Source organism: Podarcis tiliguerta (genome assembly GCF_965153285.1).
Source record: "Podarcis tiliguerta genome assembly, chromosome: 2".
In the NCBI taxonomy this organism is placed as follows: domain Eukaryota; kingdom Metazoa; phylum Chordata; class Lepidosauria; order Squamata; family Lacertidae; genus Podarcis; species Podarcis tiliguerta.
Window position 1 is genome coordinate 70,576,112 of NC_139535.1, and position 16,884 is coordinate 70,592,995.

Genomic DNA, 16,884 nt, shown 5'->3' on the forward strand with positions numbered 1-16,884 from the left:
ATGTGCAAGGGTTTATTTGGTATAACCTCTTGTGTGTTTGATTCTTAGTCAAGAAATGTATGGAAAAGCTTCTTCCACCTGCACACAAATGAGGAAGAACGGGGACCTTGAAGAAGTTCCATGTTCGTTCTTTGCTATCTTGGTTTGTAAAAGAAGTGTAGGTAAGAGAAAATTCACAGCAGTTCCCAACTAGAAGCAGGGATGTTTGGTGAACGTGACCTCTGTCACTTGCAGTAATGACTTAACATGATACACACTTCTCAGGCTGATAGGCAGATTGGAACTTAGTTATCCAATGCCTTTTTGCATGTACTGAATGTTCTGAAGCCATGGTGACCTGACTTAGCATTCTGTTTATAGAACCAGCTGCTTGTACGCTATGACCCAAGGGTCAGATGGGTGTCAAGATCAATTTGAAATGTGCCACCTGGGACAGTGCCCATTGCCAAGCACCCCCCTCCCCAAGCTGGGTTGTCTGCATGCACAACATGCATCTACATCAGGGTGGTCCAGCACATGGCCCAGGGGTTACATGTGGCCCTTGAGGCTTTATTTGGTGGCCCTTGGCAACATATGACCCCCCCATCCCTTGCACCACCTTCCCAAAGTCGGTAAGCAAGGCACTGGACTTTGGGATGAAGGCGTGAGGGCTCCTAGAGTCCTCCTTCCTCCTTCCTGAAGCCTAGTTAGTGCTTCCCCAGCTTGGGGAAGGAGGTGGAAGGATTCTAGGACCCTGCCAGAGCCTATGGTCTCTTTCCCAATGTCTAGCACCTTGCTTGTCTGGCTTTGGGAAGGCAGCCTGTGGGTTCCATGTCTGAATACTCTTGTAGCCCACTTGGTATGAAACGTTGGGTTGCCCTGTATTAAATCTATTAATTGTGTATTTAATTATATTTAATTATATATATACTCTTACAGGATCAGGTGCAGAGGTGCAGTATTGTACACAGACAGCTCCATAGTTCTGTTATTGATATCTCCACTTAAAAATATTAAGGAGTGGCTGATGGCTGAGACCTTAGAGACAGACAATAGTAGGATAGATAGATAAACATTCTGAGGTAGTATAAGGTAGCTTTCTATATTCCTATTAGTTCAGCAAAGCTACTTGTGCAGAATCAATTGTTACTTGCCCAGGTCTGTGGCTCACTGCAAGACTGGCTTACTGGTCTATATTTGGAGCTACCTCTGGCTGGTATCTCTGTACAAAATTCCCAGATGTTAGTCGGTTGTTAACTCCAAATGTTATAAATAGTAGTTTCAAGATGAATAATAATTCCAGAATTCAGTACAATGTCTTCCTGCACAGCAGTAAATTGTTCAGAAAAACGTAAAGTAAAGGGACCCCTGACCATTAGGTCCAGTCGTGACCGACTCTGGGGTTGCGGCGCTCATCTCGCTTTATTGGCCAAGGGAGCTGGCGTACAGCTTCCGGGTCATGTGGCCAGCATGACTAAGCCGCTTCTGGTGAACCAGAGCAGTGCACGGATACACCATTTACCTTTCCGCCAGAGCAGTACCTATTTATCTACTTGCACTGTGTGCTTTCGAACTGCTAGGTTGGCAGGAGCTGGGACCGAGCAACGGGACCTCACCCCGTTGCGGGGATTTGAACTGCCGACCTTCTGATCGGCAAGTCCTAGGCTCTGTGGTTTAACCCACAACGCCACCCACATTCCTAATTGTTCAGAAAGCCATCTTCAAATGCAGCATTCGGACTTCGCTTGGTAGAAAAAAGGAATTAGGAAGCCAGCATATTATTAATTGGCAAGCCAGGTGGCTCTGTGTATAATAATGACACAAGTGAAGTCACAATGGTACAATATGATCAGGCAGATTATTCTAGGAAAATGCAAAGAAAAAAAAAGAATTTTAAAATACCTTTCAGATGCCAAAATGTTCTGGCTATACCCTGGAAAGATGCTCATCTTGCCTATGGGGGACAAAATGTATATACAAAAGGAGCTTGCAATATCAGCCTGCCTTTTAGAAGAAAAATGCACTGGAATCAGCTTATGGAAAAGACAGTATGTACCAGTCAGTGGTAAAGAACTGATCTCAACTAACTCAAAGTCGGATGCTACATTCATGAAAACTGGTAACTGTCCACTTTAGAGTGTGGGGAAGGGTTATGGGAAGGAGTAGCAAAAAAAATGAGAAAAGGAAATTAGAAGGTATGGAACAATGTTACTAATCATCACAGTAATGACCTATTTATGTACATGCTTCACAAAGTTAGCTGAAAGTCATATGTCTGCAGCCTGGTGTTGTGATGGTTTAATTGTTGTCTGTGTTTTTAATGGACTTTTAAATATTAAATATTTAATGGACTTTTAAATCTGTTAGTGTTTAGCTACATTTAATTATTGTCTTTTCTATGTTTTTAGGTTTTTTTAGTTTGTCTGTGTAAGCCACCTTAAGTCCCAGACTAAGGCAGGATAAAAATAAATACAGGCAGCGGCCATTTCATGCAGGGGTTCCATTCCCAAGCACCGCAAGCATCAGGGGAGCACATATAAGCACGCCCCGCTTCTTTTCTGCATCCAAAAGGACCTGCACATTGGTAATCGTGCATCAATTGGATGCGCCTAAAATGGTTACCACCTGTGTAGCAATAACAATAATAATAAAATATAGCAGCTTTTTATAAAATAGCCTGTTCCCATCACATTCTAACATGAACAAGAAACAGAATCCAGGGCAAAGCTGTATAGATAGGGGTTGGCATTGTTCACAGTGCTTCTCATTAAGGTAATTGGGATAAAGTAAGAAAGCTATAATATAAGGCAGAATCAAGAAGAGGCAAAACCTGCTTCTCGTTCAGACATTGGAATCATCAAGGGCACTGGGCAAGTTCAACCATTTATCCCATGATGTCCTTGAGTATATGTATTTCGTATAAAATTTATACTGTATTATAAATGAATGGCTTTCATTTGTTCCTTTATGAAAAATTAATGTACTGCACATCCAGACAGTGTTAGCTGACTGGTGCTCAAAGGACATCTTCAAAGGAGGTTGGTGTAAATTGGCCCAAGTGGGTTGGGCTCGGCATTAGGAATCCAGCCTGCCAGTTTGCTATATAAATTTAATCCACTTTAATTTCGCAAGCCTAAATTTCTGGTATGTGTTTGAATCCCTCTTGCGGAACACAGTCTGAAGGCGCCCAGTGTCTTTCACCATGACTGAACCCCTTGATTTTTTCCTGGCTTCCCGGCCTTAATTAATTACAGTGCTGTTAGAATAAGCTTCATAGCCACCTGACACTTTTCATTTCCCTTTTTGAAAAAAAGACAAACCAGGATAAAAACTACACTTCAAGACTGTATACACTACTTTAACTCCCCTTTCCCGAATAAAAATGGGTACAACACTGGGTTATTTGGCAGGGCTAGCATAGACTCATATAATTGCAGAGTTGGAAGGCATCCCAGGGGGCATCTAGTCCAACCCTCTACAATGCAGAAAATGCAGAAATCTCAACACGTCGCCTCCCTACATTTCCCCACTAATGTGTCCTTTCAGTGCAGTGATTTCCAGGTGCACAACAGGGACTTTCTCCCCTCTGTTCCCTTTCTCACAAACTGAATGAGCAGAACATTGCCTGCACATCTTGCTTCATACTTGAGGTTATACAAGGTCTAGAGACCTGCATGATAAAAGAATTAAAAACTTGGAATCACTAAACTTTGAATAAAACTTACATGAAAACAAACTGGTAATCTGCAGAATTTTTTTTTTTTTTGGGGGGGGGGACTGCTCTCACTTCCCATCCCCTATGGACACACATAGGAAGGAATAAGTAGACCCTATTTATTCTGTGCCCTTCATCACTGATGGAGGAAAAGGAATGCGGGGGGAGCGCACCACCCCTGGCAGCGTGATCCCCAGGGTGCCATCACGGGTGCCCCCTGCCCCCGCAGGTGCCGTGCCCTGCCCCTGGATGTGTGCCCCGCCCCCGGGACGTGCGCCAGCCCCACCCCTGCCTGCTCTCTGCCCCCAGTGCCGGAACATGAAGCTCCGCCACTGCTTCTCAGCACTCACGTGGATATTGTTTAACTTCATGGAATCAGATCTATATGCCTACATGCCTTATTGTATGGGGACTTAGATAAAGATTACTATTTTTTGAAGGGGGTGGGACCATAAACTACTGTTCTTATCTAAACATTAGTTCGTTATTTTAAAATACATTTTCAGCTTGCAGAGAAGGACGTTTTGGAGCCTTTTGTCAAGAAAGGTGCCCAGAATGTCCAGAAGATAAACCATGCAATAGATTAACAGGAAAGTGTGCTGGTGATGTGACCTGCTCAGAACATGATCTAAAGCTCTGTGAAATAAGTGAGTACTACAGTAGTGGGACAAAAGTGGTCTTATTAGCTTGAGGCTATTGATATATTCCATTTTTGTAATCTGTTCAATTTAATTTGTGGGATGATGGAACCAACGGTGTAGGTGGTTTTTCACCACGTGACAGCAGGCAGGAGCAAAGAATTGTGGGAGGCAAGAAGCTAAGCGGCTCTGTCTATAGATGGGGACCCACTTTGTCTCAAAATAGCGAGGGGCAATGTGACCTTTTATTTATTGTACTGTTGCCTGCCTAGTGATAATTATGTAAGTGCATCATTCCCCCCCACTGTGTTCCTTCTTTTTGAAAAGATCTGAGAAGCCAGTTTTGTTACTACAGTTGGACATACTTCAATGGACAGTGTTATTACATTCCTTCATATGGGCAGATTAATCATAGTGATGCAGAATACATGTGCAGCCTTTTTAAAGGAGCTCGGCTTCTACATATGACTAGCAATGATGAAAAGGTCAGTGACTTAGGCATCAATCAGGTAGATAAAAAAGAGACACTGTCATTCTCTGATTTCTTAAATGGGTTTCTACTGCCTTTCATCTTATGGAAACTTGTTAGATTACATGGGGAGATAAAATAGTACAGGTTGCAATTCTGCCCCAGTAGGCCTTATTTCTGTTTAGGAGTGGGCTGAAAGTAGAGAAGTGTGAGAATAAACCTTTTTTTAAAAAAATTGTGTGTGTAGACCTTGTTTGCACCTTTATATAGTACTTTGCTAATATTTTCTTTAAAACCATAAATTCAAAACAAGCTGCTCTTAATTTTATGTAGAACAAATAGGATAAACTTAGGAATGGCTCATTGCTGAGAAACAAAAGAACTGTGAGCTATGTTCTGGAAATTCTCGTGTTCAGATAATCATGCTAATCTATTGTAATTTATTTCCCGGTCTTCTTTTTAACTGGCCGAAAACCTCCTAGTTTGCGCAGTGTGACATGTATGCGGTCTTTTGTTAAAAGAAATTTGTAACTGAAATTTAACTTCAAAAGATGTTGGATATTTTCAGCTGTCATCAGATGTTCTTGTCTTCTGTCACTATTAATCCTTTGCAGGATTGGGTAGCTAAAGTGATCTCTAAAATATTCTGGGTTCACGTAGCTGGCCCAGCTTTCCAGCCAAAAATGTGGCTTTCACAGGAAGAAAAGCTAGAAGGCAGGTAAATTAAACAGCTCTCTTTTCACAAATTCCCAAATTTTGATTTACTAGAGAATAATTATGTCATAAGGCTGTGTGTGTGTATATATTACTTGTTGTTGGGAACCACATCATCCTGTAGTTTTGACATCATTCTGCAATCAAACAGCAGATTACTTTAACTTTTGGAATGTTCACCCATAAATTGTTCTATAGGAGGCTATGATACTGGTTTGTGCGTTCTGAGTGTTGATTGTAATAACAAGGAGGTCTTTAATAGGAACAGTTTTGAACTGGATAGCAGTTGGAGAGGGAAGGCTTAAATCTTCCCTCCCCAGTCATTGTACAGTGGTACCTCAGGTTACATACGCTTCAGGTTACATATGCTTCAGGTTACATACGCTTCAGGTTACCCAGAAATAGTGCTTCAGGTTAAGATCTTCGCTTCAGGATGAGAACAGAAATCATGCTCTGACGGCGCGGCGGCAGCAGGAGGCCCCATTAGCTAAAGTGGTGCTTCAGGTTAAGAACAGTTTCAGGTTAAGTACAGACCTCCGGAACGAATTAAGTACTTAACCCGAGGTACCACTGTATTCCTGATGGCAGTCTCTCCCACTTCCACAGCTGGTGATTAATTTCTTAAACCCCATTTTCATACATGTTGTAAACATCTGTTGTTAAGCCTGAGAAACCCATAGCCCCTTGCACTTATGGATCCTTTGCTGCTGCTGCATGTGAATACAAAAAAAGATAGCTTTTATGTTGGGACAGGGTGTTTGTTTGTTTGTTTGTTTGTTTTTTAATAGAACATGGCTCATGGGGAAACCCAGCCAGATGGGCAGGGTGTAAATAATAAAATTATTGTTGTTATTATTATTATTTAACAAAATTATACTCCTGTGTTTTCTGTAAGATGATATTCAATTGCATGATAAATAATAATATAAATACCTGTTTTACAATATTTTGCATATAATTACGGAAGGCTTGAAACAACCAACTCATGCAAAGGCAAAGACCAGTTTGTATCTAAAGTATTAGATTCAAGTATATGTTGGACCACTCAGTGTTCAAAATGCTAAATATTAGAGTATAACATTGGAATCAGACTATTCATGTGCACCTTCCCACCCACAATAGTTTACTATTGACCATCCTAAGCTGTTTATAGCATAAAGTGTGTGTTGTTTGTCTAGGTTTGTTTAGATATATGTCTACTTCATGTTTCAGGATTCTTTTTGATGCCGAGCAGTTGTGTCCTCAGATGCAACCTGCTGTGGCTTTTTTGATATCAGCTCCTTGTTCAGGAAATGCTTCATGGATCTGTCAAGCCCCATTAGGTGAGTTTAATGTTTAGCAAGATATTGGGTGTTTAGGTAAAAATCACTAAGCTACTTTCAAGTTTCATTGGGAGTTCCTTTTCTACAACTGATACTGCCTGAGCCAGGGTAGCTATTTGAGTTTGCATTAGGGTGCTATGTCTATACAAGCAGAGGTCCATGGAGCAAAAAAAAAAAAGAAAGAAAAAAGGGGGGGGGTCCCAACACTGACATATAATAAATACATTTTTAAAATAGTGAAGTTTTCTACGGGCTTACCTCCTAATTAGCAGTGTCTTGGGCACCGGGGTCTGGCCATATTTTACAGTGTAGTGAGGGCTTAGCATCTTTTCTCTTTCCTTCTTTTCACAGCATCTGAGCCAGTGGATGATCCAGAAAAGTGGTGGATTCCAGTAGTGATATCCACTGTAGTTACCACTGCTGTACTGGTAGTGACTGTGATTGTTACATTTAAATATGGGTTCTCTATTCAAAAAGAAGCAAAAGAAGCAAATGATGTGAAAACGCCATCATCTTAAATCAGATGCCAAGCTTACCGTTCCATGGTCATACAGTTCTTCATAGAAGAAAGAACAAGCACTAATGTATATTGTTGGCCACCTGAGAAGCAAACTCTGTGAGCTCCTTTTGCCTTGTTCTTAAAATATTTTGAATTCTAGAGGTGGGTTTGACAGGTGAAATAGTAAGTGTAATAGGCAAAGAAGCAAAAAAGGAATTGAAAATTTGTTCAGTGTCTTAACAGACTTCAGAAAGTGTCCAGGAACATGAATAAAGTTGTATAATAGATGCTCCTTCAGTGATTCAGAAGAATGGCTGTCTGCTTCCAGCACTGAGTTTCACAAAGCAGGAGTGTATTCAGTAAACAAAGACTGGTTGAACATAACCCTTGTACTTTACTCCTTCAAGTGTGTGTTCCTGTTTGTTAGATTTTTAAATAAACTTGAAGGAAAATATGCTCGTATCCTGTAGTAGATTGTTTAAAGATAATGAACCTTAAAGCTTCTAGCTATCCATCATTGGTACTCCATTCACTTCATACCTTCATCAAAAGAATACTAATTCTGTAGGTTGTTTTTCAAACAACTATTACCCAAAAACTTTGGCATTATCCCTAGGACGTTTGCATAATGATGACGTGCTGTGCTACACTTAGTTTTGACTATACAAGAAAAAGGTAGGTTTAGGATTTAGAATAGATTATTATAATGATAATTAGGAGAGATGGGTGATTTTGAAGGACATTTTTTTTTTGTTCTTGACTTGCAAGTTAGTTTTTAGGGAAACATTTTTATTTGCATATTCTGGGGAGATGTTGTAATCAGTGAGGGGGAGAGAGGGGGTCAGTAAATGTAAATAAGTGAATATATATATTGAATTGATATCAACTCCTGTTTAAATTGCTGCTATGGCATTGCATTTCTATTGAGGATCTGTTGTCACACAAAAAAAGAAACAGTAAATGTAATTCAAATTGCCTTTGAATGTTTGGTGGTTGTATTTTGGAACTTTAGGCATCCATACCTGAATGCCTTAGAATGAGTTTCAGTAACTGAAGCTAATCACATAAAAATTATTTGTAAAGAAAACCCAGGAAAATATCAACATCATACCAAACTGAAATTTGTAACACTTGGTACATAATAGTCAAAAGATTAAAAAAAAAAATACTGTATCTGTGTAGGTCAAAAAAATAGCAAAGTGGTGAACTACATCTTCCCAGACTCTTCTACAGACTCAGAGTCGGGTTAGGGATTGGTGAAAAACTGCTACCAGTCAAAGTAGGCGGCACTGGGCTAGATGACTAGTGATCTAATGCAGTATAAAGTAGCTTCATAATGGCAGGCTGCTGGTGCTCCTTTTGTATGTCATGCTGCTTTATCCCCATTAGAGGGCAGCAAACATTTCCAGAAAAACAGCTGAACTTCTAAAACTTTGTTCTATGGCCTTTTAATATGCAAACTGCTTTGCGGTATTTACCTCACAACCACCATGTGAAATAACGGGTTACTGTTCCCATTTTATAATTCACACAACACATACATAGCCAAGCAAGCTTACCAACTTTGATTGTCAAGACAGAAGTTCAGTTTACTAATCACTGAATCATGCTGGCTATCATGGAATTATTATTTTGCAATACAGTCTCAGCATGCAAGCTTGTTCCCAATTATTTGGGAGTAAGAGTTGTTGAACACAGCGGGACATATATCCAACTATAAACATGCATGTGATTAGGCTGCAAGGCTGGTACAGTGTCCAATCACCAGGCCAAAATAGATGTGATGCTAAATGTTTTGCATTTGGGAATTTAAAAGTTGTTGTTGTTAAAGTTAACAGCAACCACCAGGCATGGATTTTGTCAGCATCATAACTTGTGGGGAATTCCCCCCCCCCACCCTTTTGTACCTGTTGGAATGCAGCCTCAGTGGAATATCTGTGCCCTTGAAGCTGCTGCTACTTGGTGGAAGGAAGTCTACCATTGGTAATATTGGCCTAGATGGGAGTGGGGGGGGGGGGCGATTTTTGTTAAAACAAAATAACTTCAAATGCTGCATTTAGTGCAGGGACAGATTTGGTAATATGGTGCCGAGTGAGAACAAAATTTGGTGCCCCTCCAGCAATACTTCTTATTTTTACAACAATTTCATTGTGGTACAGTTGCTTTTTATGGATCTCACATTATTGTTGTTCTTGTTATTTGGCACCCATGTGTGGCGTAACCGTCCACACCACCCGAAATCTAGTGTCACATCTGGATTTAACACCAGTGCCTGAATTGTTTGGGGAGTGAGTCCAGTAAGCTCACCTCTTTAGCCTTCTAAAAAGTATAGCACTGCAAAAAGTGCACACACACACACACCCCAGTTGTGAAAGAGGGAGCCAAGGCTGATTCAGTCTTTGCCTTCTCCACCTGTGGTAGCCACTATGAAAAATTGCCACTATTAAGGTGAGCTGATGGGAGAGAGAACAGACAATGCTAAATCTCATTACTGCTTACCACCATTACAATTTAACTGGAGGCTGGGAACTTGCCTAGAAGGAGAGGGTTTGCCTCTCCTTTCATCCTCCACACTGACTTAAACTGGTAAAATTTAGCTCCACACTCTCTATGGCTTCTCTGCCCCAAGAAGCTTTCTGCATCTTTAGAAGAAGTGAGAATTGGCCCAGATATGTGTGTTTTCCTCACCCTTAGTGCTGCATTGATGGCACAGGCAGTATGTGGGCAGAATTACCCCCTCTATGCAACTCCTAAAGGGAGCAAACTGGCTCAGATTGTGTTCTTGGTAATCTCCATGACACCTTAGCCCACAGTACACCAGCTTTCCTTCCCTGCCTACTTTACCAACAGTTATGCCTTATTTTTGCTCTGAACATCTATGTAAAAAGTGCCATCCAAAAGATATCTTCTCTCACCTTATAAAAAATAAGAGGGGAGATATTTTTATTCTGTGGGATCCGTTTAACTACTGAAACTCTGACATATCTACCCCCTCAAACAAAAGATGGTCATACTCCATACATATAGTAAGACGCATACGGAATCCATTCTATTTTCCTGTCTTTCCTTATAGAAACCTTTCATTCATAGCTTAGGGTTGTCACAGGCTGTGTAGATTTCCCTAAATTCTATCAGTTCCAATGTAACTAGGTTCTTTCTGTAAATGAGTGCCCTGAGGGAGAGAGTGAGGTGCTATGAGTAGAATTTCACTTTGCACAATGAATGCTTGGCTAGAGCTATTGTGAATATTAAGTTATAGGAAAGTAACTATTATCTTTTCCCAGTCTTTAAAACTGGGAGAATGGGTTTCTTATCCTTTCTTTCCCTTTTCATGATACCTACAAATACTAGTTAAAAATAACTATTTCTCTGTTATTGTTCTGCAAGGGCATGATTGAAATATAAAACCTATATGATAGCAGGTTTAAATTTTTTAAAGACACTTCACAAATCATTTTTGTTGCTTAATGGAATACCATCAATTTGCATGTAACTCTTTGATAAGGAAATTAAGTATCATCACTCGTGCTGTCAACCTCTCAATAATTTTTAATCAATTAATTATCTGGCTTTTAAGTGATGAAATAATTAACTGATTACATGTAAATAAATTTACATATTATGAAACCCTTCTTAGCTATCCGGCTTTTAACTGATGAATTGTTTGACTGATTAAATCTACATAAATTTACATATTGTAACGCCTCAGTTAAAGTGTCTCTGAGGACCATGACGGAAAAGTACACTTTCTCTTAAGTGTGTCAAAAGTTGCAATTTAATAGACATACTATACTGACTGCATCATTATATAGGTAGTCACTAGGTGGCACTGGACTTTACCTGGATGGAGGAATTCCTTAGGGAGACAATGAAGTTCTCCCCTGGCTTCCCAAGTGCCTTGCCCAATCCTATACGTTTACTCGGAAGTAAAACCCACTTACCAAGTGAGCATATGACTGCAGCTCAAAATCACCAGACTTAAAAGACACATTGATGTTGATTGTTGTAGCAAAACAGTCACCTTTATTTAAAAGTAGCTCTTGGTATAGAAATGAAAGTCTAAATGGTTTCACATACCTTATTTTTCAACCTGCTAGCTTTTGATTCAAGCTGGAGAACAAGCCACATTTCAGAGGTTACCCGCACTCGGGACATTGCCTTTTTGTTACATGTCTGGACCAAGTACCCTTATCCCAGACTTTGGCTTGTTGCCAGCTCCATCAATAAATTGGTGGACAAGTGCTTTAGTAGCTGAATAACCACACCAATTAATGTTTAACTGCGCAGTTTAGAGGTAAAGCAGATGCGCAAAAGTAGCACTTCCAAGGACCACCATGCACTTGATGCAAGGTTCCTGTGTCCTACGCGGTCCTCAGATTCTACATTTCAGGAGCTTAGATGCTGACACGCCCTCCTCCAATTTGGAGAAGGGATTGCACGGTTTAAGGGAGTGGCTCTCCTCTCGCCTCTCCGAGAAACGTGAACAACTGATGGCTTATGCAGGCTTCATGTCATTGGTCCTGATGCCCCTCGCAGTACCTAGGCAGGCACGTCCTGAAGTTATTTTCAAGCCCGGGGGCAATTTCACGAACCATTAGCCCTACCTGTCCGCTTACAGGCCGTGCTGGATTCAGGCCAAAAGAGCTAGCTCGGTTCCTGGCCGGAACCGAAGCCACCGTGCATGGGACGCGAGAAGTGCTGCATGAGATGCATGGTTTTAATGCAGATATCTGGGGGCGGAGAGGAGATTCTCGCTCAATGGTCCTAAATCCCTTTGCCAATGAAACGCCAGTAACAGTCTTTGCAGCATCATTTGCATTCTTTTCATGCTTTCTCATTGGGATGCTGGGGGTTCCTGCCTAGAAAGAAAAAGGGGGGAAAGGGAGACTGTCCTCGCCCCCAAGCAACTACTTAAGGGATCTCTGGAAAGTGCTGATCTGCATAAAGCCTTTAAGCGACACGGTGTGTCAGGCGGACCCGGCCAGCGTGCTTTTGATTCGTCTGCAGTTGCAGAAACGCTGCCAATTCGATCACAGCGTTAACTACAGTTGCAGTGGCTGGCCGCTGCTTCTACCGTATCTCTCTCTCTCAAGATCCCCTCCTGCTCGCTCCTCTCCTTCCGACTTTTTTTTTATTTCCTGTCCTCTGCGCGCGTTTATGTGCGTCTTTGCAACCGTTGCTGTTGTCTGGTTTGTTTCACCCCCCTTGTGACTACCGCAGGCTCCTCCTGCAATCTGCAAGAGGGGAAACTTCCCTGCAATAGCGGCTCGGGCTCTTCTCCCAAGTGTCCTTGCCTCCAGCCGAGATCCTGCAAAAAGGAACCTGGGCAGGCGAAAGCCACCCACAAAGTGTCAACCCGCACCAGCGCACTCACCTCTCCCGGTTCCTCTTGCTCTGCAGCTTCAGGTTGTTGCTGTTGATGCTGGCTTCCGTTCTCTGGTCTTTCTGCCCTCCCTAAAACAAGGTAAGAAAGGTAGCTTTTGTTTTCGTTTCACCCTCTAAGGTTTCCAACCAGGAAGTAGCGCTCTCTCTCTCGCTTATCGATGCCCCTCTGGTTTGGGGCATTCTTTTATAAAGATGCTGGCTTGTAGAGAAGTTAACTTTCCGCCCCCCGCTCATGGTTAGTAACTTTGAATGTTTACATATCCCTAGCGAAGACTCCCAATTGCAGTTGCCAGTAGCAGGACAAGCGCTTGCAGCTTGAATAGTGCTAGGTGTGTGTGCCCTGAAAGAATAATTATGGGTCAAGCTAACTGAATACTTTTAACTGAAGTCCTGTGTGCATTTGCAGGGGTATCAGAACCAAGTTGGGGGTCAGAAAACTGTGAAACAGTATGGGTTGAAATTCAAGGGTTTCAGTGGGTCAAACCTAAAAGGGACTCAGCTAGATTGGTAAATAAAAAGCGATTTATATGCGTTGTATATGCGATAGAACGTTGTGCCACCAGATGGCGCTGTGAAGCCCCCCTTTTCTCTACCTGTTTTCCCTGTTTAAATTTACAACACTTTTAACTGAAACGCTCCTTTGATGTGTCTAGCTAGATCCAGCCTCAGTATAAGAGTTTTAGAGACAAAAGGTTGGTTTTTTTTAAATGACCAAGTTTCTTCCTAAACCACAGTGCTTTATATTTGCATCTCGCCAACCTTTTAAAGTATTTAAAAACTGTAGAACTATAACTATTGAATTCTCACAAATCTAACAGCTTTAGCATAAAGCCATAATTTTTATTTCATGGTTTTCATTTTCAGCAGCTGAATAACTTTTTTTTTAAAGAGCCAAGTACTGTTATGGTTTTACTTTGACATCTTTGCATGCATGGGGTCTCAGCAAGGAAGTGCTATGCTAATTAAATCAATGGTTTTGATTTACCCCCATACTAAGTTCCCTTCTGTCCCCCCCCTTTCTTTCCTCCAGTTATTAGTCTGTTTACTGTTCCGTTAATGGAACCATGAATATTGTGATCAATAAAGGGATAACATCAGAGCATTAAAAAGCTGGAACCCTGAGGAGATGTGCAGTGACCGATTAATAAAGTTCAGCAATGTTTTGAATTGTCGAAAAGGCCATAGCAAAGTATGCAAGGGCTGTCTCTCAATCATCTAAGCCATTAAAATGTATATTTGTGACGCATAAAAAATTAGTATATGTGCTCTCCAAAGCTAATCATAGCCAGAGGAGACCCATTGAAATCAGTGTTCTTAAGATACCTAAGCTTTTTAATTTCACTAGGTCTACTCTGGATACAATTTAGTTGGAGATCACCTTATGAGATGTTCAAAACTCTGCCACTTAGCCATGAAATCTTGGTATTTTTTTCACCTATCCTTAAAAAAACTGCTTGCATGAATAGACGTAGAAACACTTTGTTCAACACATGGTCATTTTGATTTCTTTTGGTGATTATGTGGAGGGTTCTTTATTTTGATTATAATTCGTATAATAGGGATAAAAAACTTTAAGAAGATAGCAATTATTTAAAAGATTTAGGCAGGCTCCTGTACCCACTTAACCTTGAACTCAGTGGGACTTACTTTGGAGTAAGGCTCTGTTAGGCTGCAATTCTAAATATAGGATGCAAACCCTATTGAACCCAGTGGGACTTACATCTAAGAAAACATATTTAGGATTAAACAACATAAATTGGGAACCTGGTGAGGAAAAAAATACCTAAACTGGGGTGATAAGTGATAGAAGGTTTTAATAACAACATGCACATCAGAGTCACTAAGTATCCCTGAAACTATCGAAGCTTGGCAAATGAAAAAGCCCCCAAACAACCCACAGTTTTGAAAGGCGAGGCCTGAATCCCTTCCGAGATGTCTGTGTGTCAGTGGTCTACCAGGAAGGACATCAATAAGGCTTGTATGTTTCTATTTAACAAGTGCACATAAATGATATGGCAACTGACTTTTATAGCTACTTATGATGAGACATAATTTTAACATCCTGTTTTATGGATGATATCACCGCATAATGTCATGCATGCTGTGTTTTTCCTCTCCTTCTCTTCAGGTCAGGAGAAACACTAATCTTTACTGTAGCATTTTTCACTGCATTGGGGGAAGCATTCTCCCAATTCTTCCTTCTCTGTGAGCAAGATTCTTGTTGTTTCAAAATAGATGACTGTATTATTTTTACTTATTTATTTAATTTATATACCACCTGATACCCGGAGGGCTCAGGGCGGTTCTTGGCTTTGTCCAAGGTATTTGTTTCTTAGCTATCTGTAAGAAGAAAAGAATAGTAGAAGGAAATATGGTTCTTAAACCAGACAATTAACTAATTATTGGGCTAGGTCATTTTTAGCCGTTTCACTAAAACAAGCTTTATTGGGAAGGACCATATCTCAGTGGTGAGGCACCTGCTCTGCATGTGCAAGGTCCCATGTTCAATTCCTGGCATCTCCAGGTAGGGCTGGGACCATCCACTGCCCAAAACCCTGGAGCACTGCTTCCAGTCAGTGTGGGCAATACTGGACTAGGTGGTCAAAGGTTCTGATTTTGGAATAAGGCAGGTTGCTGTTTTCCTAGGTCAGGTGCATTTCTAGTACAGGTTATGGCAATCTGAACTTCATAAGGACTTTTCTGAGATTTGTAACATGCTTTGGAGAGAGGACTCACTAGTGACCGAGCGGAAGCTGCCTTAGATCAGATCAAAATGTTTATCCATCTAGCCCTGTATTGCCTACCCTGACTGTCAGCTGCTATCCAGAGTCTTGGGAGAGATCTTTCCCATCGCTTTCCACCTGACCTTTTTAACTGGAGGAGCTGGAAACTTCTGCACTCCTGCTCTAGCACTGAACTAGGGTGCCTCTCCTAAGTGAGGGAAGTTCTGCTTTTTTCCTGAGCGCCTTCAGCCAAGTCTCAGCTCTGCACTTTGCACGTTTGGGCCCTGTGAAAAGGTTGTGATGATGGCAGCACTTTTGTTTTACTGCTAGATCAATAGTGAAAGCATGCTTTATGCGAAAATAATCCTTACTCCCAACAAAGTGGGGTTTAAAAATATTAGAGCAGTCTATGTTTCATTCTCAGCTCACACCCCCTGTTCTCTTCTACTGCTGAGTGCATTTTTGCATGTGTGAACTGGATGGATACAAACAACAACACACACAAAATGTGCTGTTAATGGTCATGCATATGTCTCTGGATGCCACATCTATGACTCTTCATTTAATATGTGCCAGAGGTTGGTCAGCCTGAGGTGCGAATGAATAACCCAGGGACACTTAATGCTTTGACTTTGTTAAAGTTAGGTAGGTGTGGGCCTGTTCTGTGCCTGGGTGAACAGTCGCTGAAACCAAGAAAAGTTGCTTTGAGCCTACTAAAGGAAGAGTTGGCTATTAATAGCAATATATGTGAAAATGTGGCTTTTCTTCATGACTATCCTGATTCACTTATTGCATGTCCATGCTATGACTTACCAGGACAACTGCTTTGAACTTCCCTCTTATGCTATGCTATGCTACTATGCTATGCTAAGACAGGGTTTGGCTAAGTGCTTCTTCCCAAATATGGTTCATGGTTAAGCTCTCTCTACACTAACCGTGAGCTGTAGCCAAGGTTTGTTCTTGGCTATAGCTTGTGGTTAGCAAGGAGAGAGCTGAACCCCAAGCCTAAGGGCTGACAGAAGCAAAACTGGTTAGGAGCAAAGTGGTTGCAAGCCCCTTCAGGATCCCACACCTTTGTGCACCCCCAGTAAGCCATAGTTCGGCTTCTTGTGCCATGCAAACCAGGCCATTGTCGGCACTACTTAATGCATCAAAAGGACATAACATTGTTTGACTCCCAAGCCAAAATGTGAGCCTTATAAAAATATGTGTGATCTTGAGTTTTTGCCCTCTGAAAAAAAGTCATTCAGCAAGTTTTATCTTTCTGATACCCCTCTTCACAAGCTTCTTCCTTCCCAAGCTCTTTGTACCCCCATAAGTCCAAAGATGCTCCTTGATGCAACATTGCTTCAGAGTTTCACTCACACAGGGACTAAGGAGCGTAGCAGCTTCTTAAATGGGATTTCTTGAGGATACGCAAGACTGACTGGTTGGTACCTT

At 41.3% G+C, this 16,884-nt stretch overlaps 2 protein-coding genes across 10 annotated transcripts in view; both read left to right on the forward strand.

The window, feature by feature from the left end:
• LOC310672956 (uncharacterized protein) overlaps positions 1 to 7,790 on the forward strand; it is a 69,584-nt gene extending 61,794 nt beyond the window's left edge. For all 7 annotated transcript variants that reach the window (XM_083430673.1, XM_083430674.1, XM_083430677.1 and 4 more), the window contains 7 exons: positions 49 to 161; positions 1,889 to 2,098; positions 4,201 to 4,341; positions 4,660 to 4,817; positions 5,416 to 5,519; positions 6,728 to 6,837; positions 7,189 to 7,790. In XM_083430673.1, the coding sequence (XP_083286799.1) occupies positions 49 to 161; positions 1,889 to 2,098; positions 4,201 to 4,341; positions 4,660 to 4,817; positions 5,416 to 5,519; positions 6,728 to 6,837; positions 7,189 to 7,355 (1,003 nt within the window). In that variant the 3' untranslated portion in view covers positions 7,356 to 7,790. The remainder of the gene's footprint in view (positions 1 to 48; positions 162 to 1,888; positions 2,099 to 4,200; positions 4,342 to 4,659; positions 4,818 to 5,415; positions 5,520 to 6,727; positions 6,838 to 7,188) is intronic.
• A 3,951-nt stretch (positions 7,791 to 11,741) lies between these two features.
• Positions 11,742 to 16,884, forward strand: part of STK32A (serine/threonine kinase 32A) — a 73,354-nt gene continuing 68,211 nt past the window's right edge. The window contains exon 1 of one of the 3 annotated variants that reach the window (XM_083430882.1): positions 11,742 to 12,800. The gene's annotated coding sequence lies outside the window, so the exon portion shown is untranslated. Of the gene's footprint in view, positions 12,801 to 13,014; positions 13,051 to 13,376; positions 13,414 to 16,884 lie in introns of those variants that run through there. The other 2 variants (XM_083430883.1, XM_083430884.1) reach the window with 2 other exon arrangements.